We start from the raw sequence: 27840 nt of genomic DNA on the forward strand, positions 1-27840 counted from the left end.
ATCAATAGTGTCTCTGTTACTGAGTCTAACAGTCACCTTTTTTTCTCCATCCAGCTCAACCTCTGACTAGTATTGGGCTCTGGTGACCAGTACCTCCATCTTAAAAGTGTGTATTTTGTTCCTTAATTAGACAAAACAGGTACCAACGAACTTGAAAATTCAACTAACTTGAAAATCACTCACATTGTCCTAAAAGGCTGCTGCTGTTGCTGTTAAGTCGCTTCAGTTGTGTCCAACTCTGTGTGACCCCATAGACAGCAGCCCACCAGGCTCCCCCGTCCCTGGGATTCTCCAGGCAAGAAGTCTAGCCAGCCACAATTTAGGATATTGCTCACTTCACTGACAGGTGTAGATATTTGGAGGTCATTTCATTCATCCCACAATAACGTGGCCTACATTTTACACAGATCCCACTTTTATCAAATTATGCCAAAGTTGCCATGACTCATGTGCCGCCCTTTGTTAAGGATACACCAGTGGTTCCTGTGAAACCATTACAAAATCCAAACTCTTTCCCTGACCCACAGTGCCCAGTGCCCAGGCCTCTGTCTACCGCTCCCCGGAAGCTCCTTTCACACTGGCTTCCTTGGTACGCCACGTTCCTGCTACTCATAGCAAGGCTTAGAGGTCACCTCCTCAGAGGCCGTCCCTGACCACACCATCTGAAGTGACCCCTGAATTACTCGACTATCTCATTCAGTTTTAGGTCTGGTATTTTATGGTTAACTCATATGTTGGCTTGTGGAATGCAGGTTTCAAGAGAGTCTGCACATTAATCTGGCTGGGTCCCCTCTGTATCCAAGCTAATGCGGTAACTTGCACAGTGTGAGCGTCAATAAACACCTGGTTAATGAATGAAGCTTTACGGGTTGTGGCAGCTAAACCACAACAAGGGCTGGTAAACAATAAAATTCTAATGTCACCAAAGTCCCAGGTAAGAGGCATTACTGAAAGAGTTGCTGTTTTTTTAAGAATTGACAGGGTAAATACATTAAAGACAATAAAAAACCTAACCAAAACAAGAGCTACTCTGGAAATCAGTCTTCAGAAAAGTGAAAAATAAGCTTTAAAAGGCTAAATACTAGCTATCACACCAAGGTAAAAGCAATACAAATTGTAGGATGTTGTGCTTACCAAGACATTAATTATGATGGACTATGCTCTAAGCCCATTGGCTCAAGGTGCTACTACAGTTTTATGAAGGTCAATGAGACTCTGGAAATAATCAGGAAATGAGCAGAAAAAGGGAAAATATTCTGCCTTTGTACAGTGCCATGCTATGCCTGCGCCTATAGCCCTGAGGATAATTTCAGTTGCAATATATCAAAAGTGACATAATGGAGCTGAAAAACTGGAGGACAGGAATTCAAAATGAAGAGCTGGGGCACGGTATGAAGGCAGAACTCAGCAATGAATATTCAGCCTCAAAAGACCTGAGGATGTATGATTTAAGTCTATGAAATCATGAAGAGCATGAGAAGACAAATGATCTAATTTTTACCAGATCCCATCCCAGGACCCCAGCAGAATATCAGAATAAACTGACATTTTTTTTAAAGGAAAATTTCAGATAACAAAAGAGAAAGGAAATATTACTCACTAAGTTTATGGGTTGTATTATGCCAAGAAATAGACGAAAGGAAAACAACTACATTTGTGTAAAATCTGTAAAGCTTTCCTATCCATTTGAAACCTTCTGAATCCCATGGAGGTAAGTATTTTAAATTATCATCACCTTATTTTATAGATTTGGGAACAGGCTCAGAAAGTCATTCTGCTAACAAAAGTAACACAAGAGGAATTCAAAAGTGTGTTTTTTTTTTCCTCCTTCTCTATGCTGCTTCTAAGATTTATAAAATTTAAAGGTTCAAAGAGAGCTTAGAAAACTTGCTAGATTATAATTTTATAAGGAGTCACAAAGGAAAGAGAACATACGAACCTTTCAGACTGATAGGAGGGGTGTCAGCTGTTTGCTCCTCATAATCTTGGAGGATTGGGCTGGACAGAGAGCTCAATAATCTGCCCCAAAGTCGTGATTTTATATTTTAGTATACATACTCCTAATAACTTTATTTTACATATATAGTGTATATATATGTATGTGTATATATATATATATATATAAAGCATATCCTCTTCCAATAATATATTACTGTTCACTTTTCTGCACACCTGTAACACAACATTGTAAGTCAACTATTCTCCAACAAAAATTAAAATAAATAAATTTCTATAGTCTTTGAAAAAAAATAATACATTACTGCTGTCAAGATTTCACAGTACTTTCCCAGAAATGGGATACAATCTGTGGAGAAGACATCAAGCTATATTTGGTTTGGCCATGAACAGCTACTCAAATTGCCCATATGATTTTCTCCCAGGCCAGGGAACCCTTCTATAGAAAAGTCTATGTCATTGAGGTATTCAATTATCACTTTCCACAATCTTACTTGGTACTGATGAAGGGTCAGAAGCAAAAAAAAATGACACCTATTTAATGGACACATCTGTGCAAATACACCTTTAATTACAGAAATCATACAACGTTTTAAAAACGCTTATTTTCTCAAATTACTATCAGTGAAGACAGAGGAGGGGGTGGGAAGGATAGAAATCCAGACTATTGGCCTCAATCATCTTGAATGGACTGTGACATGTCATCACACCCTTCGAAGTCAACAGTATTCCTAGCTGTAAAATGTCTGGTCTGGACAGATCTCTAAGCCCTAAAATCAGATGATTCTCTAATTCGCAGTCCATCACCAATGTGTCTTTTAAGGGACACTTGCTATTTCTGCTAATTAGGAGACAACAGTATGTTTCATCACATAACTAAGACTTTTGCCAGCGTGCCTGCTTATAGCCATCGCCATCTTTTGCTTGGTTGCTATAGGAGACAGGATTATGTAGCTGCGTCTGCAGGATGCTCCCAGGAGCACCCACTCATGTCCTTCCCATCCAGGTACCCTTCTCTGAGCTCTTGATATCGATACACTCAGAAACATAATCATATTTTCTGTCATCTTCTGCAGCTGACTATTAAGTATCTTTCCCATTAGAATACTGTTTTTACACAATAATCATGAAATCATTCCCACTCTGTTTTCGCATTCAGCCCATCTTTCCTTGAACTGATCTCACCGCAGAACTGCATCGGTTACCAAAGCCCAAACCTCATGCTGGAGGCAGTATTCCCTTTGGGAAATCGGGGCTTCCTAATGAGCAAAGTGAGGATTCAAAACACAGGGTTACAGATTTCCATCACATCAGCAGAAACCATGCTACCTACATAAACACAAGGCTTGAAGACTTTAATGGCAACTATGACACAAAGCTTTGAAACGTGGATATTTTAAAGGAATTTAAAGCTCCCAATTTCAACTGCATTTTTCTAATCCAACAAAAATGTGCTGAAATTGGTAGTAGCCCCGTGCTGTTTTCATAGGCATCTTTCGCATTCCTGGCATGAGCAGCAGCTTCATAGCTTCAGTTACACGGTCTTATTTAACTCTGTGAAAGTGAACTTAGGACACTGTCTACTTCACCTGCCCTGAGTCACAGATTCACAAACAGAGATCTGGAATTGAGAAACTTGGTTTCAACTGAGTTTGCTCCCTGGAATTCTCAGGGTCCTCAACTGAGCTTCCTGCTTCTTCCTTTTGCTTGGAGTTATGTCTGAAACTTTTAATTCATATTTTAAATGAAGTCTCAAAGACAGATAGCTTTCAAACTGACTCCTTGAAGAGGAAAAGGAGTTGGAACCAGCAGGAAGACTTCAACTCTTGCAGACATAGATGGAGAAGGCTTCTGTGACTTATACTGGATGCTAAAAGCTCTCCATCCATGCCCTTCTCCCACTCAGGAAGCTGTCAAAGGATATTTTCATCTTCCTTTTACAGAAAAAGAAATAAGCCAGCAATCATCATGCCAACAGATGGATTTTTAAGAGTATCATCAGATATATTAAAAATCCTTGTCAAACCATGTCATTGGGCTTTCATCTGATACATGTCCTGAAGTTTTACTGATTCCTATGATATAAAACCTTTTTAAGAATCTTATAAGCTGCAGCAAATTGCAGTTAAAGATACGAAAGCTCTCTGTTCACAACCTGCCTTCAAAAACCAGGAGTACTTTTTACAAAGTAAGTGTTAGTCGCTCAGTCGTGTCCAAGTCTTTGTGACCACATGGATGGTAGCCTGCCAGGTTCCTCTGACCATGGGATTCTCCAGTCAAGAATGCTGGAGTGGGTAGCTGACCCAGGGATCAAACCTGGGTCTCCTGCATTGCAGGCGAATTCTTTACCATTTGAGCCCCTTTAAAAGTGAAGCTGCCTTTAAATCAGACTTTTATTAAGAAACTTACAGAACAATGTTAAAAGCGACACTCTCACAGAGATAATCGATCAGATATTAGATCAATGTGTGTGCGTATTTAGTTGCTCAGTCTTGTTCAACTCTTCGCCACCCCATGGACTGTGGCCCATCAGGCTGTTCTGTCCATGGAATTCTCCAGGCAAGGATATTGGAGTGGATAGCTGTTCCCTTCTCCAGGGGATCTTCCTGACCCAGGGATCAAACCTGGGTCTCCTGTGTTGCAGGCAGACTGACCATCTGAGCCACCAGGGAAGCCCCCCAAGATCAATGCAATGAGTTGATTTAAAAGTAGTTCTTCATCAAAAAATCATGGAGAATGAAGACTATTTTCTTCTTACAGTAGGAAATTTCAATACAGTAAAAATCTACATTGGGCTTCCCAGGTAGCACTAGTGGTAGAGAATCCACCTGCCAATTTAGGAGACTGGAGTTCAATCCCTGGGTTGGGAAGATCCCCCGGAGTAGGAAATGGCTACCCACTCCAGTATTCTTGCCTGGAAAATCCCATGGACAGAGGAGCCTGGTGGGCTACAGTCCATGGGGTCCCAAAGAGTCAGCATGAACGAATCACTGACCACAGCACAAAAATCTACACACCAAATAGCCTTCGATTAAGCTTTAGGTACCAATATTTGTATTTAAAAGTATATTTTAGAGAAATTATTAGATTATGACAGATAGATAGAAACATGTAATACTCAGAACAGAGCTGGCATTTTAAGAGTGGTAAAATAAAATCATGGAAATAATTTTCATAGACATTAACTCTGAGTTGAAAACTGGATGCAAAGAATGCTAAAGTCTAACTGGACCATTTCCAGTTGTTTTGTTCAATGAAATCATAATTACCCTGCAACTTACCATCTTGCATTTGAATGCCTTAGGGAAAAACACAAAACTGCAAATCTGCCTACTGATGCAAAGATTCAGTCGACTGACACAAGAAAGAAATGGCAGGTCAAGAATCATCGTGGTGGTATGAAAGGTTTCTTTTTACAACAACCCGGACCGGAGCTGGGTGCTTGGTTTCACTTCTCATTTCTAACACCAGTGACTTCCTTTAGGGTAATGCACTCATTGAATTTTATCAAAACAAGCTGTCTGACATAAGCAGCTTCATACCATAAGCTCTGGCCTCTACATGGGAATCAGGAATGCAGGAATGGGAGAGGCCCTCAGAGCGCAGGCAGGAATGGTGGCAGGACAAAATGTCACTGGCTCCCAGATACTGAAACTGGCAGCGAGACGTCCCCAAGGCCGAAGTCCGAGAATAGAGCTGAAGTTAGAATCTGGCTTTCCAGACAGAGGAGGAGAGGCAGCAGGAAAAGCTTTTACTACAAATGAAAAACAAGGTAGAAAGATACATGGGAAGCCCATTCTGAAGGGGTCACTTTTCTTACCAGGGTAATCAAAATAGAAAGCTTGGTAAAGCTGTAATATCAGAAGATACAGTTTCTCTATGACTGCGCGCTCATATATTCTCACACACTTGTTTGTATTACCTCCTCTAATGGAAAAAAACACTTTTTTTTTAAGTACTGAAATTACATGAGTGACTATGTAAAAGGGCAATTTTTTAAATAGAATATTTTAATTAATTTATCTTGGGGGTTGTGCTGGGTCTTTCTCCAGTTGCGGAGAGCGGCGGGGGCGGGGGGCACTCTCTGGTTGTGGCGCACAGGCTTCTCACGGCGGTGGCTTCTCGTGTGGCAGAGCACATGCTCCAGAAGCAGGGACATCAGCAGCTGCAGCAATAGCTGTAGTGCGTGGGCTCTGGAACACGGGCTCAGGAGCAGTCATGCATGGGCTTGGGTGCTCCACAGCATATGGAATCTTCCTGGACTAGGGATTAAACCTGTCCATGTGCGCTGGCAGGTGGATTCTTACCCACCAGGGAAGTCCAAAAGGCAAGATTTAAATTAAGAAAAGCTTTAGGAGGTAAGAATCTAAAAAGCTGGATTTCTTATCTAGTTTTTGTGGTTATAAAGAAATGCCCATCTGGAAGGTGGTACAGACGGATGTCACTTGATTTATTAATCAATGAAAAAAATCAATAAACCAACAAATACTTATTGAGGAAAATGATTTTACTCTTAAAGGACCAAGAAATTTAGTTTTGGGAGACCAGAGAAACATACATGGAAATTCTAGCAAAAGTACAAAACAACTCTAAGAGTTAAACTATATGACAGAGACACAAGGATTAAAGGAGTTAGTTCAAAACTTTTGCCCAATTGACGTTGTTCAGTCACTCAGTCGTGTTCGACTCTTTGCAACCCTATGGACTGCAGCACGCCAGGCGTCCCTGTCCTTCACCATCGCCAGAGCTGACTCAAACTCATGTCCATTGAGTCAGTGATGCCATCCAACCATCTTGTCCTCTGTCATCCCCTTCTCCTCCTGCCTTCAATTTTTCCCAGCATCAGGGTTTTTTCCAATGAGTCAGTTCTTCGCATCAGGTGGCCAAAGTACTGGAGCTTTACCCTCAGCATCAGTCCCTCCAATGAATATTCAGGACTGATCTCCTTTAGGATGGACTGGTTGGATCTCCTTGCAGTCCAAGGGACTCTCAAGAGCCTTCTCCAACACCACAGTTCAAAAGCGTGAATTCTTCAGCACTCAGCCTTCTTTATGGTCCAACTCTCACATCCATACATGACCAGTGGAAAAAACACAGCTTTGATTATACAGACCTTTGTAGGCAAAGTAATAATGTCTCTGCTGTCTAGGTTGGTCATAGCTTTTCTTCAAAGGAGCGTCTTCTAATTTCATGGCTGCAGTCACCGTCTACAGTGATTTTGGAGCCCAAGAAAATAAACTGCTCAATAAACTCTCCCAAAGAGTCATCAATATTATCAGACAGATAAAGTCAAGTCAAATTTGCACAGTCATTTCTAGACCTCAAGCACCTTGACTCCAATACTGAGGTTGGAATTCTCCAGGCAAGAATACTGGAGTGGGTTGCCATTTCCTTCTCCATGGGATCTTCCCGACCCAGGGATCGAACCCAGGTCTCCTGCACTGCAGACAGATGCTTTAACCTCTGAGCCACCAGGGATGCCCCAATATTGAGGTTAATGGTTCTCAATGACCTTAAGACTTTAAGAGGGAACACACACATTTTGCTGAATGAATAGGCTGGAAGATAGCATTGGGGATGGTCCTGAAAGAGGCATTTCAAGCAAAAACAGGGAATTAAAACAGCTGGTGAAAGCTGAGTTTGGGCAAATGCAGGCTACAGGGAGGGAAGTGAGGGTGAAAGATGCTGGGAAGATGGATTGCAGACAGACCATTCAAGGCTTTAAAAGAAGCAGCTTAAGTTAATTTGGTAGGTAGTGAGGGAACCAATATTTCTAGGCACAAGTTTCTTTAGAGAAGAGTCCCTTAAACTGTGCCATTTTTAAGCTTCAATTTTAAGAATGTATCTATTTTAGAGGCAAATGAGATTAAGGATAAATGACCTAAAGCTGTCCATCGACAGATGAATGGATAAAGAAAATGTGGTATATACAATATCCATACAATGGAATATTATGCAGCCATTAAAAAGAATGAAATTATCATACTGACAAAAAGATAAATAGGATATCGCTTATTGTGGAATCTAAAATACGACAGAAATGAACTTATTTATGAAACAGAAACAGACTCACAGAGAACAGATTTGTGGCTGCCAAGGGGAAGGGAGTGTGGAGCCTACTGTACAGCACAGAGAACTATATTCAATATCCTGAGGTAAGCCATAAGGGAAAAGAATATGAAAAATTATATATATATATATATATATGCTGAATCACTCTGCTGTACTGCAGAAATCAACACAATACTGTAAACCAACTATGCTTCAATAAAAATTTTTTTAATCCCTAAAGGTTATAAACCATCCCAATTTCTCAGGAAATTTCTATTAGACTATTCCTCATATTGTTCTATCAACAGTACTATATGTAGGACATTGTGTGACCTCCAGGTGTCACAGCTCATCGATGAAGAGGCTTTTTAGTAGGTGTGAACAGACCAGCACAAACCCACAGTCCATATCTACACTAGGGACCACGCACTCTGGATCAGTGTTAGAAAGGTTGCCTTTTTAACAGCTAAAGCCACTGTCCCTGGGACTGGGACCTGCAAGGTTCTTCCCAGATCAAAGCCATTTCACCTCCTCTCCAAGGTGTGCAGCTGAGGATTCCTTCCCTACTGCTCCCCCCGCCCCTCATCCAGTCCACAAGCTCTCACCAACACCGATAGCATCATTAACACCAACACTGCCCCCTCCTTTCCAGAGATGACATTCTTCCCCACAGCTCCCTGAGAAGAGGCCTGGAAGTCAGAGAGAGCCCAAAAGGCCACGGTGGTACCAAAGGAAGCGTCCCGCAACTGCAGAGGAACTACCATGTCACAGTCATGCAGACTGTGATACACAAGACAGTATTTTTCTATAATACACTGCTTTCTGCATATTTCCCAGGTTAATCCTTTTCTAGGCAGAGGAACCAGAGATCAAATTGCCAACATCTGCTGGATCACAGAAAATGCAAGAGAGTTCCAGAAAAACATCTACTTCTGCTTTATTGACTGTGCCAAAGCCTTTGACTGTGTGGATCACAACAAACTGTGGAAAATTCTTCAAGAGATGGGAATACCAGACCACTTGACCTGCCTCCTGAGAAATCTGTATGCAGGTCAAGAAGCAACAGGTAGAACCAGACATGGAACAAAAGACTGGTTCCAAACTGGGAAAGGAGTATGTCAAGGCTGTATATTGTCACCCTGCTTATTTAACTTATATGCAGAGTAGAAATGCCGGGCTGGATGAAGCATAAGCTAGAATCAAGATTGCTGGGAGAAATATCAATAACCTCAGATACAGAGATGACATCACCCTTATGGCAGAAAGCAAAGAAAAACTAAAGAGCCTCTTGATGAAAGTGAAAGAGGAGAGTGACAAAGTTGGCTTAAAACTGAACATTCAGAAAACTAAGATCATGGCATCCTGTCCCATCACTTCATGGCCAGTAGATGGGGAAACAATGGAAATAGTGACAGATTTTATTTTCTTGGGCTCCAAAATCACTGCAGATAGTGACTGCAGCCATGAAATTAAAAGATGCTTGCTCCCTGGAAGAAAAGCTATGACCAACCTAGACAGCTAGACAGCATATTGAAAAGCAGAAACATTACTTTGCTGACGAAGGTCCACTTAGTCAAAGCTATAGTTTTTTCAGTATGGATGTGAGAGCTGGACTATAAAGAAAGCTGAGCACCGAAGAATTGATGCTTTTGAACTGGAGTGTTGGAGAAGAATCTTGAGAGTCCCTTGGACTGCAAGGTGATCCAACAAGCCCATCCTAAAGGAAATCAGTCCTGAATGTTCACTGGAAGGACTGATGCAGAAACTCCAATACTTTGGCTACATGATGCAAAGAACTGACTCACTGGAAAAGACCCTGATGCTGTGAAAGATTGAAGGCAGCAGAAAGGGATGACAGAGGATGAGATGGTTGGATGGCATCACTGACTCGATGAACATGAGTTTGAGCAAGCTCTGGGAGTTGGTGATGGACAGGGAAGCCTAGAGTGCTACAGTCCATGGGGCTGGAAAGAGTCGGACACTATTGAGCGACTGAACTGAACCCTTTTCTAAGCACAATTCTAGTATTACGAGGATCCCAAATTAGTATGAGGAATGTACAAGTATTTACTTCTGATATTCAATCCTAGAAGAAACTGAAAGAATAAAATTTAATTTTAAAAAGAAAGCAAAAAAGGCAAGAAAGACGTTTTCTTTAAAAACATTCAATTTTTAAATGCTACACTTAACTGTAATTAAGTGTAATTTTAAAGTTGACATACAGTATGAATCGTCAAATACATAATCTAAAAGAAATCAAAGTGAAGAAGTGGTCTTCCTTTGGAGAATGCTAGGAGAAACTGTAGGAAATTTTACCATCTCGAGTTTTGCATTTATATGCTTCTTATTGTTAAATAATCTGGTCTAGGATAAGACCAAACTCTTGGATAAGAACAAACTCCTGACCCTATGTGTGCAGTCAGTGATGGTTTTACTTGGATAAGAAGGAACTCCTGACTCAATCTGTGGAGTGATGGTTATTTTAAGAACTGCCAAGCAATTCTTCTGTTTTCAGGTATACCATTCTAACATGCCCAACATGCCCAAACATTTGATGATGACTTCTGACACTCCTTTTTTTTTCTTTTAATAGTGTCTATGTGGCTGATAAACTGTAAATTTAAAAACAATTCAGGGAAAAACTAGGTTAGAAAAAATATTTTCCTTTGAAGAACAGCAGAACTTGAAGATGTGTAGCTTGATCATCTCAGCTGTGGAGAAACTGGATGGTCTACCCCTGCTTCAGACATTCAGAGCACACACTGCCCATTCATGTTGCAAGGCTGTCCAACGGTGACAAGGGCCGGAAGGCCACCACTTCTGCCCAGGGACCTTGCTTAACCTTTGCTTTGTAGTCAGGAAAAGCTGAGAAAAAAGGAACTTAAATGCTCTGGATACAAATGTGTCAAGCAGAACTTTGGTAGTAAAGGAACAGGTCCTTACTAGGCATCATCTGTATTGCCTTTTTTTCTTTTTCGGTTGCACTGAGTCTTAGTTGTATCACGTGGGATCTTTCGTTGTGACGCACAGACTCTCTAGTTGCGGCACACGCGTTCAGAAGTTGTAGCGCATGGGCCTAAGTGCTCCTTAGCATATGGGACCTTAGTTCTCAGACCAGAGATCGAACCCACCTCCCATCCCCAGCATTACAAGGCAGATTCTCAACCACTGGACCACTAGGACAGTAAGCCCCTCTACTGCTTTTTGTATCTGGCTGTATCCCCAGATTCTAGCGTGCCTTCTGACACACTATAGGTGCTTACTAAATATCCGCTGACTTTAGGAATACCTAAAGTGATATGTTAGAACATCAAAAAATGGCTCAATAGTCATCGTTGCTCAGTCGCTAAGTCGTGTCCGACCCTTTGTGACCCCATGGACTGCAGCAGGTCACACTTCCCTGTCCTTCACCATCTTCCAGAGTTTGCGCAAATGCCTGTCCATTGAGTCGGTGATGCCATCCAACCATCTCATCCTCTGTCACCCCCTTCTCCTCCTGCCCTCAATCTTTCCCAGCATCAAGGTCTTTTCCAATGAGTTGACTCTTCACATCCGGTGGTCAAAGTATTGGAGCTTCAGTTTCAGCATTAGCAATAGTACGTTTACTCAAAACCCCCAAATTTCTCTTTTCAACCTGAACCTAGCTTAGAGAGTGTTTCAATTAAACTCCATTTCAGAAATATTAGTCACCCACTAAATCCACATGGCTGTTTGGCCAAAGACTCAAGAAGCTCTTCTAGGCTGACATACCCTGAATATTCACTGAAAGGACGGATGCTGATGCTGGGGCTCCAATACTTTGGCCACCTGATGCGAAGAGCCGACTCACTAGAAAAGACCCTAATGCTGGGAAAGACTGAGGGCAGGAGATAGGTGTGTCAGACATTTTCTGCCAAAATATCCTTTTGCCGCCTTTTACCTTTGAGCAGAAATCCCTCTTTCATTAAGTTTAGCCCAAGCATCGTCTTCTCTACGGAGCTTTTCTGTTCCCAGTACGGAATTAGCTGTTTCACTACAATGGCTACAAAAGCCAAGTTGTAAGTTGGACTTGCATTTTAATTAGCCATCTCTCTTAGCCGACTGCTGGGTAACTCTTTACCAGCTCTTTAAAATGGGGGCTGGGGTCCAATTCATCTTTCTACTGTGCTGCCAAAGGGTCCGCTGTGACTGTAAACTGCCGGCAGCTCTAGAATTTCCTTTATAGAAGAGGTTTAGGGACTGCAACCCGGCTGGAACTGGGAAACAGATAAGAATGGAGGCTAGAACTGGGTGGAGACAGATGTCTTTTTTTTTTCTTTATTTTTATCGGAGTATAGTTGCTTTACAGAGTTGTATTAAGTTTCAGCTGTACACCGAAGTGAATCAGCTGTATGTTTTTATATATCCCCCCCTTTTTGGATTTCCTTCTCAATTAGGTCACCACAGAGCACAGACCAGAGCTCCCTGTGCAGGTTCTCATTAGTTATTTCTTTTATACATATTAGTGTGTATGTGTCGATCCCAATCTTCCAATTCATCTCACTGCTCCCTCCCACCCCCCTCGGTATCCGTATGCTTGCTCTCAACATCTGTGTCTCTATTTCTGCTTTGTGAACAGGATGGTCTATTTCCCTAGATTCTGCATATATGCATTAATATATTTGCTTTCCTCTGACTTATTTCACCCTGGATGACAGTCTCTAGGTCTATCTACATCTCGGCAAATGGCACAATTTCAGACAACGATTCCTAAATGTTGCACAGCATGTCCGTTTTGTACAGAGCTAAGCAAACATCAGCTTTTCATAAGAAAGGAGCTGGAGAAGAACTGAAAGAGGCGCCCAGCACAGCTACAGCAACATAGGCTCAGTGAACAGAATGAAATGCATGGGAAACAGTGATTCCTTGAGTCACACACATCCTTTGGGGGACCCATTATCTATATAACACCATTATTCTAGAAGATGTTCTTTTTCTCACTGAGGAACTGAGGATGTTATTAGTAAGTGTCCTTGCAGCTCCAAGTTTATTAAAACAAGCCTGGGTCCACATAAGGAAAGGGCTACATGCCTGGGCTTCAAATGTGCATGTGTGTGTCTCTAAGGAGCCAAGACTCTGGTTACCGCTCCACTGACCAGGGATTATCCCGAGAGACCTGAATCAGAGCAGGCGGCAACATGTCAGATCCCTTTAGCCTTGCTTAGAGGGCAAGAGAGTTTAGAGAAGGAGAGAAGAAAGGAGACCAGGTAGGGGAAAGGGGCACGGTCCTCCCCCACCCACTCTCAGCAGGCAGAGTAAAAGGAATTTGAGGGACTTCCCTGGTGGTCCAGTGGCTAAGACTTCGCACTCCCAATGCAGGGAACCCGGGTTCAATCCCTGGCAGGGCACTAGATCCCATATGCCACAACTAAGCTCAGGTGCAGCCAAATAAATAAATATTAACAACAACAACAACAAAAAAAAAACCAATCCATTTTTTAAAAATTCTAAGATCAAGAGCAAAAGCTTGTGTTTCTACTAGCATCTCACTACCTTTGCTAAGAAAGTTCTTGATAATGATGCCAGGCCACAGTGTAATACCCACAGAATACCAGCTGTGTCTCATTTCCTCAATCAGTAACTGCAAGGGTGGGGATACGGACTTCTAACTACTCTGTTCCTAGAGCCGTTCAGTGGGCATCTGATGAATGGATATGTAAAAAAAAAAATAAGACACACACACACACGCACCCTCTCCCACGTCTACAGCGGCCGATATGTAAAAAAAAAAGAGACACACACACACACACCCCCTCTCTCGCGTTTACAGCGGCCGCACACCTGAACAAGAAAAGAGGAAGCCGGTGAGCTAGGGAGGTTCCAACTAGCATCCGCCGTAAACACTTGGCTTCTTTGGGCTTTTATCCTCTTATATAAAACAAGAATAAAAAAGTCCCATTGTTCTTCTACACACAGTTGTTATAAAAATTAAAACAGATAATACCTATAAAAGCACAATGAAAATGCTGAAGAATGATACATAAAAGTTGAGGCCTTATGACATCATTTTGCCCCTAATGTATGAAACCATGCATTATGTGGCTGGTTATAAATAATCGGAGCTATAAAAATGAATAGGATGGAAAGGAGTTGTTTCAGCTATGAAATATGAATCTCCAAAATGCATGTTTTAGACTCAAAGGGCAAAGAACCAAAGAACAAAATGAGGTCCTTGGCTTCCTCCTAGCAAAGTAAGGAGATGAACACATTCCTAAGATCCTCAAGTTTATCTACTGAAAAACATTCAAGGGCTTCTCCAGTCCTTAAGTCTTTCCCCAGATAAACATATGAGGTGCTTAAGTAATCACAAATTCATTTATAAAAGGAAATGACTATTTTCCCCCAATTTTCTACTCTTCCTGTTTAAGTCTTTAGATGATTTAAACTGAAGAGAAAAGGGAGAGGAAAAAAAAAAAGCAATGTAAATACAAAATAATGTTTCATAAAGACTACATCTATCATATAAGTAACTACCATCTTTAGGAAAAATCAACATAACTTATAATATGTTAGAATATACACATTTTTCCTTAAGATACTTGTTTTATAGATCTTGGTGAATGATTTCAAAATAAACATATCATTATGCTGAGCATCTTATCGTAATGCAAAGACAAAAATCAGAGAAGGGGCTCTGGAAGGTTTCTGAAATCACAGTTATGAATCAAAAAACTTACTGTCTCCTTGGGCTCTGAGTCCCACAGCCTTCACCAAGATTTCTGGGGCCTCAATACTGAGGGCTCCAGGCTTAAAGCTAATGAAGTCAGTGCTGGGGATTTGGAGGTTCATTCCTCAGCCGAAGCACTCTCCTCTCATCAGCATCACCTTCATCACCTGACCCATCCTATACCTCTTTTGATGACCTGCCCACAGTACAACAATTCTCATCTCTAGACTCACACCTATGAACCCATTCATGGTTTCTGAGCAGGTGAAACCTAGCAGAATTTTAACTACAGTAGATTAAAGAAAAAGATATGGACCCAAGGGGAGAATGCATGATAAAGAGTTTGCGAATTAGCAATACATTTACTAAGAACCCAGAAGACTGTATTCATCTATTGACATCTGGGAATTTTCTCAGATAAGGGAAAACAGTTAAGAGATGAAAGTCTAGGGTTTAACTGAGGGTACTGCTTTATACAAATTCCTACAGTTATTAAATTTTGTGATGCGATTGAGAATTCTCAAAGGCAATCATTAGCTAAAATTTCTAATAACATGTCACCACTTTGCTTTGTTCCGGTTAAGGCACTATATTAAGTTCATAGTGATTACATGCTCCTTGATTTTTCTGGTTAGTATATAAACTGCCAGCCTTCATCCCAGGTGACCTGTCTGCCCTGTTTTACCTTCCCTAGTTTATAGTGTTCATCTCTACCTAGGAGGGACTCCAGTAGAAAGGGATAAGAACCAAGAGGACACATGTGTACCTATGACCCTCTGGAAAATACTAATGGAGCTGCCTGACACCTCTCTAGTTAAAGATCCGAGCAGTTATCACTGGCTTCCTGGAACTGAAAATATTTGTTGCATTTCTCCCAAAGAAATGAGCAATTCCACGGTTTCCTGAGAAAATCCCAGATGTACGCAGTTTCTTCAAAGAAATAGAGCAAAAACAACTTTCACATACTCATATGACATCATCAGGAAAAACTCTACATTCCTCTTAGAGAAACAACACCCTTCATGTATTTAAGGGCTGGACCTAATAAAACACACATTATACGTCCTGGTCACTCCACGTGACTCAAGAAGAAGGATTTCTGAGATGTTTGGCCATTCTAAGGCATCCAGGCAGCACCCACTTCCTCCCAAAGAACCTGAAGGAAGGCACATCTCTACAGACTCACTGTGGCCCACCTTTCCTCGGCAGGCTCAAAGCGCTTCCAGAACAGGACTGTGTGTGCCCTCTGGGTTTTTTCAGGACTCTGCTCTGCTGTACTGAGCTCTTAGCAGACCACAACTTCGTCTTATTAATCCAGGTCCCCGGGGCCTAGACCAAAGAAGGGCTCACAACGTGCGTGTCAAATAAAAGAAACTGGGTCATGTGTGGAGATGTGAGTGGATCTAGACAGTGTCATACAGAGAGAAGTAATTCAGAGACAGAAAAACAAATACCGTGTATTAACACATATATGGAATCTAGAAAAATGGTAGTGGTGATCTTACTTGCAGAAATGGAGACAGATGTAAAGAACAAATGTAAGGATACCAAGGGGGCGAGGGGAGTGGAAGGAACTGGGAGACTAGGATTAACATACATACACTACTGATACTATATATAAAAGTGAAAGTGAAAGTCGCTCAGTCGTGTCCTACTCTTTGTGACCCCATGGACTATACAGTTCGTGAAATTCTCCAGGCCAGAATACTGGAGTGGGGTAGCCTTTCCCTTCTCCAGGGGGGGTCTTCTCAACCCAGGGATTGAACCTAGGTCTCCCGCATTGCAGGCAGATTCTTTACCAGCTGAGCCACAAGGGAAGCCCAAGAATATAGAGTGGGTAGCCTGTCCCTTTTCCAGTGGATCTTCCCAACCCAGGAATCGAACCGGGCTCTCCTGCATTACAGGTGGATTCTTTACCAGCTGAGCTATCAGGGAAGCCCAATACTATATATAAAATAGATACCTAATGAGGACTTCTCAGGTGGTGCAGTGGTAAAGAATCCATCTGCCAATGCAGAAGAAACAAGAGACGCCAAGTTCGATCCCTGGGTTGGGAAGATCCCCTGGGGTAGGAAATGGTGACCCACTCCAGTATTCTTGCTTGGAGCATTCCATGGATAGAGGAGCCTGGAAGGCTACAGTCCATGGAGTGGGGTCACAAAGAGTCGGGTACGACTGAGCAACCGCATGCACGCGCGCACACACCAAATAGCCCAGGGAACTCTGCTTAAGGCACTGTGGTGACCTGAGGGGAAAGGAAGTCCAAAAGGGAGGAGATGCATGTATATGCATGGCTGATTGATTCTGCTGTAGAACAGAAACTCACACAATGTAAAGCAACTGTAAGAAAAAGATGTTGGAAAAAAAATTGATTGTCAGAACTGAATACAGTAATGAGACAAAGAGATGGCTGATTGCTTTCAATATCAATACGTATGTATGTGTGTATGTATGTACACACATAAACACAAATATATCCTCCATCTACGTATGGGGCTGCTGGATAAACGAAGGTGAGCGCAAACACACTTTTTCCCACCGTGGTGTTTAGCATTACAAAATGCAGTGAACAGAAAAGCCCAACAAAAACAGCAATTTATGTTTATTTTTGGTAACCAAGGATCAAATATATATATAAACAAACACATTTAGAAGGAAAAAATACTATTTTCCCTACTCTACTCAAAAAATAAACTCCTTTCAAGTGGCACATTAGTGGAGACATGGGAGTATATTACCCACTGCAGCAGCTAAACCCTACTCTGAATCTCCGTCCCCTGATTTTTCAACTCACTTTTTGTCCCCCGGCTCTCCAATTAGTTTGCTGAGACCAAGTAAATAGATTTTAAAAACCATCTTCAGCCAAATAAAATCAGAGAAAAACTATGGGCAAAACCCCTAAAACCCCACTTCTATGTAATTACATCACAAATATGGATAATATTCCACTGTAATACAATGATATCTGCAACAACAGTAACACAGCCCAAGATGACGTAACTTTCTGAAAGCAAGTAACAAGCAATGATATTTTATAAAGCTAAGTAAGCTCTGGAGCTACCAGACACCGACAAAATATCCTTACTTGGTTTCAGTTCAACGAGAGGAGGTCTACTAAATTTAGACTCTGAGCTGATTTCATCAGCAACCTGCCCTCCTGACAGAGGTCTCTGCGGACAGGAGGGAGAAACACCGGGGTGGGATCGACTTATTTCATAGGCACAGACTGCAGCCAAAAACGGTCACAAAGCGCACAGGTCCTGGGCACGGCTGACAACCACCCCTCTAAATCCTGCAGGGCTGCTTGCTGTACAGCCTAGTCCTTTCCGGGAGCCATCAAGGGCTCGGAATGGTCAGTATGACTACGACACAACCAGCTGGACTCGGGAGCTTTCCTGGAAGAAGTAAACACCAAACACTTGATCCAAGACAAAGCTTGAAACCATCTAGAGCGAGAGCACGAAATGAAACTGAATCAAATCCTGATCATTTTTTCTGTCTCTTTTTTAAAACAACTGCTAGTCAAGAGAAGACCTAAAATTGTTTTATTCTAAAAAATGATTTAATTCAAACTATATTCAAATACTAAAATGCTCAGGAAAATAACTGAGCTGTTATAACCAGCCTGGGGACAGGCGTGGCATCTGAGCATCAGCAGTTTGCTCCTCCTGTGGAGGGAGTGGGGAGGAGACAGGAGATGGGGGAGAGAGGGCCATCTGCAACAGCCTCTGGGGCGAGGGGGTGTCGCTGGTCAGCTGCTGGCTGGCCAGGCTCTGCCAGTGACTCAGTCGTGGACCCAACGGCTTGGCTGCCTGCATCCCAGTTGAGGGGACAGGACTGGGGTGCAGAGAGATGGCTGTCAGAAAAAAGCCTCAAAGGAAATTCATGTATCAGAGCAGAGGATGGGGAGGGTGAAGAGGAAAAGGAAAGGTACATTCTTTTCACTCCCAACCACCTCCCTGCCTCATTTCTCTTTGCTTTTCTGCTCCAGACAGTTCACTACCTCCATCCTCTCCAAAATGGTATTTCTAGTCACTAAAGTGAATTTCATGGCTTCTTAAGCACCGTACTGTCCATCTTTCTCTTTTTTAAATGAAAGAAAAAAAATTTATTTTCTGTCTTAAATATATGCCCATTCTCTCTCTTAAATCCCTTATAAAATTCTATCAAACTGGTTTGAGCTGGTACTAAAGTAAAACCAAAACGTGTCACTCTGCAAAAAGCCCTAGAAATTTTATAAAGCAGTTGAACTAAAACAAAAAATAGTTTTAGGCCAAACGAATCTGGTATTTCACGTGGTTCAATCCCCCATCCCAACATGGGAAATCCACAAATATTTGTTTTCAAATCAAACATAGATGAGCCATATACTGTCATATTACTAGGCAATATTCACACCCATTGACAGTCTGGCCTTCATTAATGTAGTCCAGCTTTTCACTTGAAACATAAAGGTTGTTGCTCACAAGACATGGACCCAAACTAAAGATGCATATGATTGCATAACCCAGATTTCATGTTCAAAGTCAATTTCATAAGGTTACATCCCTGGGTTAAAACAACAGGAAAAGAACAAGTCACTGTCATCTTTTTGCAACTTACTACAACTGTGTTTCAAAATGTTAAACCTCACACCATCTCTCCTTTATAAAGTTTTAAAAATGCTTAGATGGAAACTAATGAGATGATATAAAGGTAGAAAATTCTGCAGAAAAAGACCCACACATGTGAAGCAGTATTCAGCTATTCAACGAGCTGAAAAAAAGCTGATGTTAGTTTTAATGATAGCTGGAGGGAGAGCTCTTAGCTGGAAATAAGAAAAACAAATAGGAACAAATAATGCAAATGGGGAAAAATGCCAAAGGGGTACTGACAGTATTGGAACATAAGTCTTTAGGAAAAAGAGTAAGGAACAATTTTACTGAACAAGAAACAACATCACAAATATGTGAAGGTATTTTGTGTGTTTTCCCACAGCTTACGACTAAAATAAAATTATACACAGTAAACTAAAGGAATTAAAATGAAAGTAAAAGAAAAAGATATTATCCAAGAAATTGGACAACTCATTCTACATGTGCTGAGGACAAATCACTAAGGTCACCAATATCTGGTTTTGTTCTTATCCTAATGGCACTGTCCTTGCTGCCTGCAAAGTCTTCTAGAACAAAGAAGGGTATAAATAAATAAGTTCATAAATAAATGAAATGATAGAATTTCTTGCCAAATGCCACTGTTGAAGATAAAAGTCAAAGACTAAATTATGAATAAGGGAACTGTGCCAGGTAAATTCTGGATATTTTTACTGTTGGTGGATTGGGGTGTCTCTAAAATGCACAGCAAGCTCTTAGCTGCAGCCCAGAAGTACTTGGGGTGCTTGCTGGCTGGCACACTTGAGTCTTTGCACATCCAGAGATGCTGATTTAGAAAGTCAAGGATCCCCCAAACTGGCATTCTTAAGCAGCGTCTCAGAAGATTAGAAAGGCACTTAGTCCCCAGTTTACACTTTGATGAAATGACTGCCTAAAATAAATCACCCATTTCTTTACTATGGGGATTAACATGTTTGTTCGCTTTTTGAGGGAAAAAATACAATATATTTGGTAGCCAGTGAGTTACCCTAATGAAAACTATCTGTTCTCATGATCAAAATGGTTTCCACAGGTTTCATCACACCACACTGGATGGCAACGTAGGTACATATGATTGGAAAATGCACACCAATGCTTTCTTTGAGGTAACTATTCAAGAACCCTTCACAAATGCTGCTAAAATTTTACTGAATTTGCCTTATGAGAAATTAAAAAGACATGCAAAGAAATTATATATACATATACAAAGAACAGATACACACACACAGACACTCCAGCATTTACTACTACTGTATCTAAAAATTCTAATTTGCTTCTCATTTCATTTGTCTGCAAAAACTCCCACAAATATGTTAAACAGGAAGCTCCTCATGGGCCCCTTCAACACTTTAGACCCATGACTGGCAATTTTCTCTATGACTATTTTTTCTTATCTCCTTCCTTCTCTGTGTCTCTTTTTTTCTGGATAACCAACCCCATGGTCCTTATCCACAAGTACACACAGCCACTTTATGGGAAAGATACACAGTTTTGTCTTTGCCCCCCAGCAGTTTCAAACTGATCTGCATTCATCCTAATATGAGCACTTCTGAGGGAAGAATGTGTGTCAGGCCCCATGGAGAAACGGACCCACAATTACAATGTAAAGTGGTATGTGTTATTAATAGAAAAGGGATGGCTGATAACAGAAAACACTCTGGTTTTTTTTTTTTCTCCAGCAAATTAAAAGTAAAATATTAAGACTTCCCTGGTGGTACAGTGGATAGGAATCTGTCTGCCAATGCAGGGGACACAGGTTCGCTTTCTGGTCTGGGAAGAGTCCACAGGCAGCTGGGCAACTAAGCCCCATGCCACAACTACTGAGTCCAAGTACTTAGACCCCGTGCTCTACAACGAGAGAAGCCACTGCAATGAGAAGCCCATGCACCACGATGAAGAGTAGCCCCCCGCTCCCTGCAACTAGAGAAAGCCCACGCACAGCAACAAAGACCCAGCGCACCAAATACATACATACATACTTTCTTTCAGAAATAAAATAGAATAGCAGGGCACTCCAGAACGCAGAGCAAGAACAGCACCAGAAAACCTGAGTGGAGATCTGCAGCTGAGCAGGGTGCAACAGGGGCCATTTCCGACAGTCATTGCTAGAGTCATTTCAATAGGCGAACAACACAGTATTCCTGGGTGTCATCACGGTCTAAGTCGGCTTTTCTCTAGATCGTACTAAACGGTAATGAACTCCTCGGTTTGCATCCACTACTGACCTCCCAAATCAGAGGACTGTGAAGCCTGGACACAGAGCGGGTGGGTCAGGCAAGGCCTAGCTTCTGGAAACCCTACTGTCTTGCTCATGAGAAAATGACGATGGGAGAAGAGGTGTCAGTAGAAGGGAAGTTTGTCCGCTAGTTCATTCTGATCCAGCCTAGATGCAGAGAAGCGAGAGTGTCCTCTCTGGTGGGCCTGGACTGGTGGGGGCTGACGGCCCTGCATGCAATCTGTCTACACACAACTCACAGGATGTCCTGCTGCGGCCCCAGCATCGCCACACCGGCTACACCTGAAGACGTTTCTATATCGATCATGTCTCATGGGTTTTCACACAAATCCATCTCAGGAATATTTTCTAGTCCCTAATACCATTTTGGGTCAGAGGCAGAGAGGAAATCTCTCATCTATTAGTTCATGAGAAGAAAATACTTCCTGTTCCAAAAGGAAGACTATGTCTCTGCTAAATACTCTAACCTAAGAATGAATTACTTCACTAGTGACATGTTCTTTAACAAGCCCCCACTTAATCACTGAAATCAAATTTTTAAGAAAAATTTAGCTCTATATGCACCTTACCCACCTCCTTCATAGTAGGCAGGGTGCTGCCTCAGACACTTGACAAAGAAGGAGACACAGCCCTATCCTCAAGGGCTCTGGGTACCTTCAGGGGAATAAGAGCTGGACCTTCTAACACAACGTGGTAAGCATTATTCTGGAAGGGTGGTGGGCACGGTGCTCCAGGAACACCATGAAGCCTGGGAGGTCTGGGGAACCCTTCAGAGATGACAATGGAGCTGGATTTTACAGTGTGAACGAGATTTTACTGCAAATGAAGAGAAGGGAAAAGACCTTCTTGGCAAAGGGAGCATGAAAAAAATCCATGTGATGCAAAAGGGAAGGAGTCTTTAGGGAAGAAAGAGTATCGTGGGGCGAGGTGCAGGGCAGGGAGGTGTGGGCCATGAAACCGAGGAGGTGCACAGCAGCCAGAGGGAAAGGACCTTATCTGTCACCTAAAACAGTGAATTTTATCCTGTAGGAAGGACAACGTGGCGCCTGGAATGTTTGTAAGAAAGGGTTTTGCAGGATCCAATCTGCATTTTTAGGAAGAGATGTGTGGTGGCTTACTGGGGGGTGACAGAGAAAAGGGTGGGAGATCAGGTACAGAGCTTCAGCGAGATCACTCATAACACGTTTTGGGGAGGCTCAGTGCTCTTTGGTGAACATCATTTCCCCTATATGTTCTTTAATTATACCTGAGGTTTTCTCCTTAAATTATCTATTGAAGCTGTATATATATATATACCTATTCCTATTCCAAATACATCATCTGTGGTTTATAAAATCACATTCCACATGAGTGAAAGTTTAGGTAAATACTTAAAAGAATTCTGTTACCTGAACAAAGCTGTTCCACCTTCGTGTAGTTTAAAGATACTATGTCATTAACCCAAGCGATGATGTCATGTCTGCTCATAGTCTCTTGGGTTATCGAGGTAGAATACACGTTGACCGCCATTCCCCAACTAGAAAAAACAAACAAACAACATTTATTTACCTACAAGAAAAAAATGAACTCAGAAAGATGACAAACATCCATCCAACCCTGGCAGAACTCTAATACAGTTAAAACTCATATATGGTTCGTGCATCATCATTTTATATCTCCTTCAACTTGATTTAAATGTTGCTCAGGCTCTGAGATTCCTACTGTCTCATGTAATTCAGTGTCTCACTTAGAAGATGAGTTAGGAACAATTTTTTTTTTTAATCAGCTTTAGAGAAAAGGAAATTCCCTTCAGAAACAGGATACATACACGTTTCATTAGAAAAAAAAAATTCACCAGACAGTCTTTATCCCTAAAAACTTTGGATAAAGAAAAAAAAAATTATACAGAAAGTATTTGGAACTGACTGCATGAGTCTTCCCTTCATTTCTGACTGTTAATATTCTTCTGACCATTCATGACACCTACTACTTCCCCTAACATTTTTCTGGAGGGGCACACAGTGGCCACAGAAAAGGTTTGTTTTGCTTAAAATGCTTGGATAGCTATAGTTTGGTGGAGAAGGCAATGGCACCCCACTCCAGTACTCTTGCCTGGAAAATACTATGGACGGAGGAGCCTGGTAGGCTGCAGTCCATGGGGTCGCTAAGAATCGGACACGACTGAGCGACTTCACTTTCACTTTTCACTTTCATGCACTGGAGGAGGAAATGGCAACCCACTCCAGTGTTCTTGCCTGGAGAATCCCAGGGACGGGGGATCCTGGTGGGCTGCCGTCTATGGGGTCACACAGAGTCGGACACGACTGAAGCGACTTAGCAGCAGCAGCTATAGTTTGGTAAGATTGGTTTCCTCTTTTTAATTAATAATGTTTTTAGAGCAGTTTTAGGTTCACAGCAAAACCGAGTGGAAAGTACAGAGTTTTCCCATATAACCCCTCATCCGACAATCTTCCTACCAGCTGGTACATTTGTAACGATCAGTGAACCTACACTGATGCACTCTCATCACCCAAATTCTATAGTCTACATTAGGTTCCCTCTTGGTGTTGAATATTCTCTCGGTTGTGACAAATATACAATGACATATATCCGTCACTGCAGTATCACACAGAATCCTAAAAAAAAAAAAAAAAAAAAAAAGAAATCCTCTCTGCTCTGTCAATTTGTCCTTCCCTCCCACCATTTCTGGCAACCACTGATCCCTCTTACTATCTCCAGAGTTCTACCTTTCCCAGAAGGTCATACAGTTGGAACCATACGGTACATAGTCTTTTCAGACTGGCTTCTTTCACTAATGCACAGTGAAGGTTCTTCCATGTCTTTGTATGACTTGTGAGCTCACTCTTTTTTTGCACTGAATAATACTGCACTGTCTGAATGTATCACTCACCTACTGAAAGACACCTTGGTGGCCTCCAAGTTCTGGCAAATATGAGTAAAGCTACTATCAATATTCACGTGCAGGTTTTTGTAAGTTTTGACTCATTAGGATAAATACCAGAGAGCACGACTGATCTGGGTCATATGGTAAGACTGTGCTCAATTTTATAAGAAACTGCCAAACTGTCTCACAACAGGGCTGTATCATCCTGCATTCCCAACAGCAACGAATAAAACTTCCTATTGCTCCATGTCCCCACCAACACTTGGTGGTGTCAGTATTTTGCATTTTGGCCATTCTAATAGGTGAATACTGGGGAAGGAAATGGCAACCCACTCCAGTATTCTTGCCTGGGACCCATGGACAGAGTAGCCTGGTGGGCTATGTAGTCCATGGGGGGTCACAAAAGAATTAAACATGACTTAGTGAGTAAACAACAACAAATCCCAACTCTTTAGAAACTTCAAAGTGATATTCTATTATTCTTTTTTTAAATTCAAGTATAGTTGATTTACAATGTTGTATAAAGTGATTCAGAGATCCAGACTGTTTTCCATTATAGGTTATTGCAAGGTACAGAATGTAGTTTCCTGTGCTATACAATAGGTCCTTGTCTTTATTTATTATATATACTTTAGTGTGTATATATTAATCCCAGACTTCTGATTTATCCCTCCCTCAACTTTCTCCTTTGGTAACCATAAAGTTGTTTTCTATGTCTGTGAGTCTGTTTCTGTTTTGTAAATAAGTTCATTTGCATTTTTTTTAAGATTCCACATGTAACTGATACTATGTAATATTTGTCTTTATCTGTTTGACTTACTTCACCTAGTGTGACAATCTTTAGGTTCATCCACCTTGCTGCAAATGGCAATATTTCTTTTTTTTTTTTTATGGCTGATAATGTATCTACCATGTCTTCTTTACCCATTCATCTATCAATGGACACTTAGGTTGCTTCCATGTCTTGGCTATTGCAAGTAATGCTGCTATGAACAATGAGGTGCATGTTACCTTTTTGAATCAAATCAGAGTTTTCATCTTTCCTGTATATATGCCCTGGAGTGGTACTGCTGGATCACATGGTAACTCTAGTTTCAGTTTAGTTGGGGTTTTTTGGGTCGTGTGGCTTGTGGGACCTTAGCCCCCCAACCAGGGATCCAAATCTGTGCCCCCTGCAATGGAAGCAGGTCCTAACCACAGGTCCACCAAGAAGTCCTTATTTCATTTTATTTTTTTAAGGAACCTTCATACTGTTCTCCATAGTGACTACACCAATTTACATTCCCAGCAACAGTACAGGAGAGTCAGTTCCCTTTTCTCCACAGCCTCTCCAGCATTTATTATTTGTAGATTTTTTGATGATGGCCATTCTGACTGGTGTGAAGTGATAACTCATCGTAGTTTTTACTTGTATTTCTCTAATAATTAATGATGTGGAGTATCTTTTCATATGTCTACTGGTCAGCTATACATTTTCTCTGGAGAAATGTCTATTTAGATTTTCTGCCTATTTTTTGCTTGGGCTGTTTATTTTTTGATATTGAGCTGTATGAACTGTTTGTATATTTAGGAAATTAAGCTCCTGTTGGTTGCATTGTGTGCAAATCTTTTCTTCCATTCTGTAGGTCGTACTGTTTACGGTTTCCTTTGCTATACAAAAGCGTATAAGCTTGAGAAGGTCCTGTTTATTTTTACTTGTATTCTATTACGGGAGACTAACCTAAGTATTGCTACAATATTATTTAGGAGAATGTTTTGCCTATGCCCTCTTCTAGGAATTTTAAAGTGTCATGTCTTATATTTAAGTCTTCAAGCCATTTGGAATTTATTTTTGTGTACGGTGTAAAGAGTGTTCTAACTTCATTGATTCACAGGTGGCTGTTCAGGTTTCCCAATACCACTTGCTGAAAAGACTGTCTTTCCCCCATTGTGTACTCCTGCCTCCTTTGTTGAAGACTAGTTAGCCACAGGTGTGTGGTTTATTTCTGGGCTCTTTATTCTGTTCAACTGATCCATATGTCTGGTTTTGTGCCAACGCCATGCTGTTTTGATTACTGTAGCTTTGGAGTATTGTCTGAAGCCTGAGAGGGTTATGTCTCCAGCTTTGCTTTTTCCCTTCCAGGACTGCTTTGGCAATTCTGGGTCTTCTCTGGTTCCACGTAAGTTTTAGGATTATTTATTCCAGTTCTGTGACAAATTTCAAAGGTAATTTGACAAGGATAGCATTAAACTGGTAAATTGCTTTGAGTAGTACGGTCATTTTAATGATATCGATATTTCTAATCCAAGAGCCTGAGTTATCTTTCCATTTCTTTGAATCACCTTCCATTTCCTTTATCAGTGTTTTATAGCTCTTAGCATGTAACTTGTTCACCTCCTTGGTCAGGTGTATTTCTTAGTTTTTTCTTTGATGCAATTTTAAAAGGTTTTGTTTTTTTTAACTTTCCCCTTCTGATATTTTATTGCTAGTGTCAAAAATGCAAGGTTTCTGTATGTTAATCTTGTACCTTGCTGAATTTGTTTATTGGTTCTAATAGTTTTTGTGTGGCATCATTAGGGTTTTCTAGAGAGAGTATCACATCATCTGCACATAATGACAATTTTACTGCTTCCCTTCTAACCTGGATATCTTTTATTTCTTTTTCTCACCCAATTGCTGTGGCTAGGGCTTCCCATACTATGTTGAATAGAAGTGAAAGTGGACATCCTTGTTGTGTTCTAAAATTCTGCAGGAAAGGTTTCAGCTTTTCACTGTTGAGTATTATGTTGGCTGTGGGTTTCTGACAGTTTTTATTATGCTGAGATCTGTTCTCTTTATACTCATTTCAGTGAAAGCATTTATCATGAATGGATGCTGAATTTTACCAAATACTTTTTCTGCATCTACTGAAATGATTATTTGGTTTCTGTGTTTTCTTTTGTTGATGTGATATATCATATTGATTGTTTTGCATATGTTCACCATTCTTACGGCCCTGGGGTAAATCCAACTTGACCACAGTGTATGACCCTTTGTTGAGGACTTTTGCATCTGTATTCATCCACGATACTGGCCTATAATTTTCCTTTCTGGTACTATCTTTGTTTGGTTTTGGTATCAGGGAGATGATGGCTTCACAGAATGACTTTAGGAATGTTCCCTCCTCTTCAGTCTCTTGGAAGAGTTTGTCAAGGACTGGTTTAAGTTCTTCTTTGTATGCTTGGTAGAATTCCCCAGTGAAGACACCTAGTCCCGGACTTGTGTTTGCAGGGAGGTTTGTTTGTTTTGTAGTTACAGATTCTATTTCACTTCTAGGGAATTCTATCCATTCAAATTATCTATTTCTTCTTGATTCAGTTTTGGTGAGCTGCATGTTTCTAGAAACTCATTCATTTCCTCTAGCTTGTCCAATTTGTT

General features: G+C 41.2%; 1 protein-coding gene across 5 annotated transcripts in view; it reads right to left on the reverse strand.

Annotated features, from left to right (window-relative positions):
• The window catches only part of MAPRE2 (microtubule associated protein RP/EB family member 2), a 187244-nt gene that overhangs the window by 57758 nt on the left and 101646 nt on the right, over positions 1–27840 (reverse strand). For all 5 annotated transcript variants that reach the window (XM_069568739.1, XM_069568740.1, XM_069568738.1 and 2 more), the window contains one exon: positions 22948–23075. In XM_069568739.1, coding sequence (XP_069424840.1) covers positions 22948–23068 — 121 coding nt within the window. In that variant the 5' untranslated portion in view covers positions 23069–23075. The remainder of the gene's footprint in view (positions 1–22947; positions 23076–27840) is intronic.

The sequence above is a fragment of the Ovis canadensis genome, chromosome 23 (assembly GCF_042477335.2).
Source record: "Ovis canadensis isolate MfBH-ARS-UI-01 breed Bighorn chromosome 23, ARS-UI_OviCan_v2, whole genome shotgun sequence".
NCBI classification, from domain to species: domain Eukaryota; kingdom Metazoa; phylum Chordata; class Mammalia; order Artiodactyla; family Bovidae; genus Ovis; species Ovis canadensis.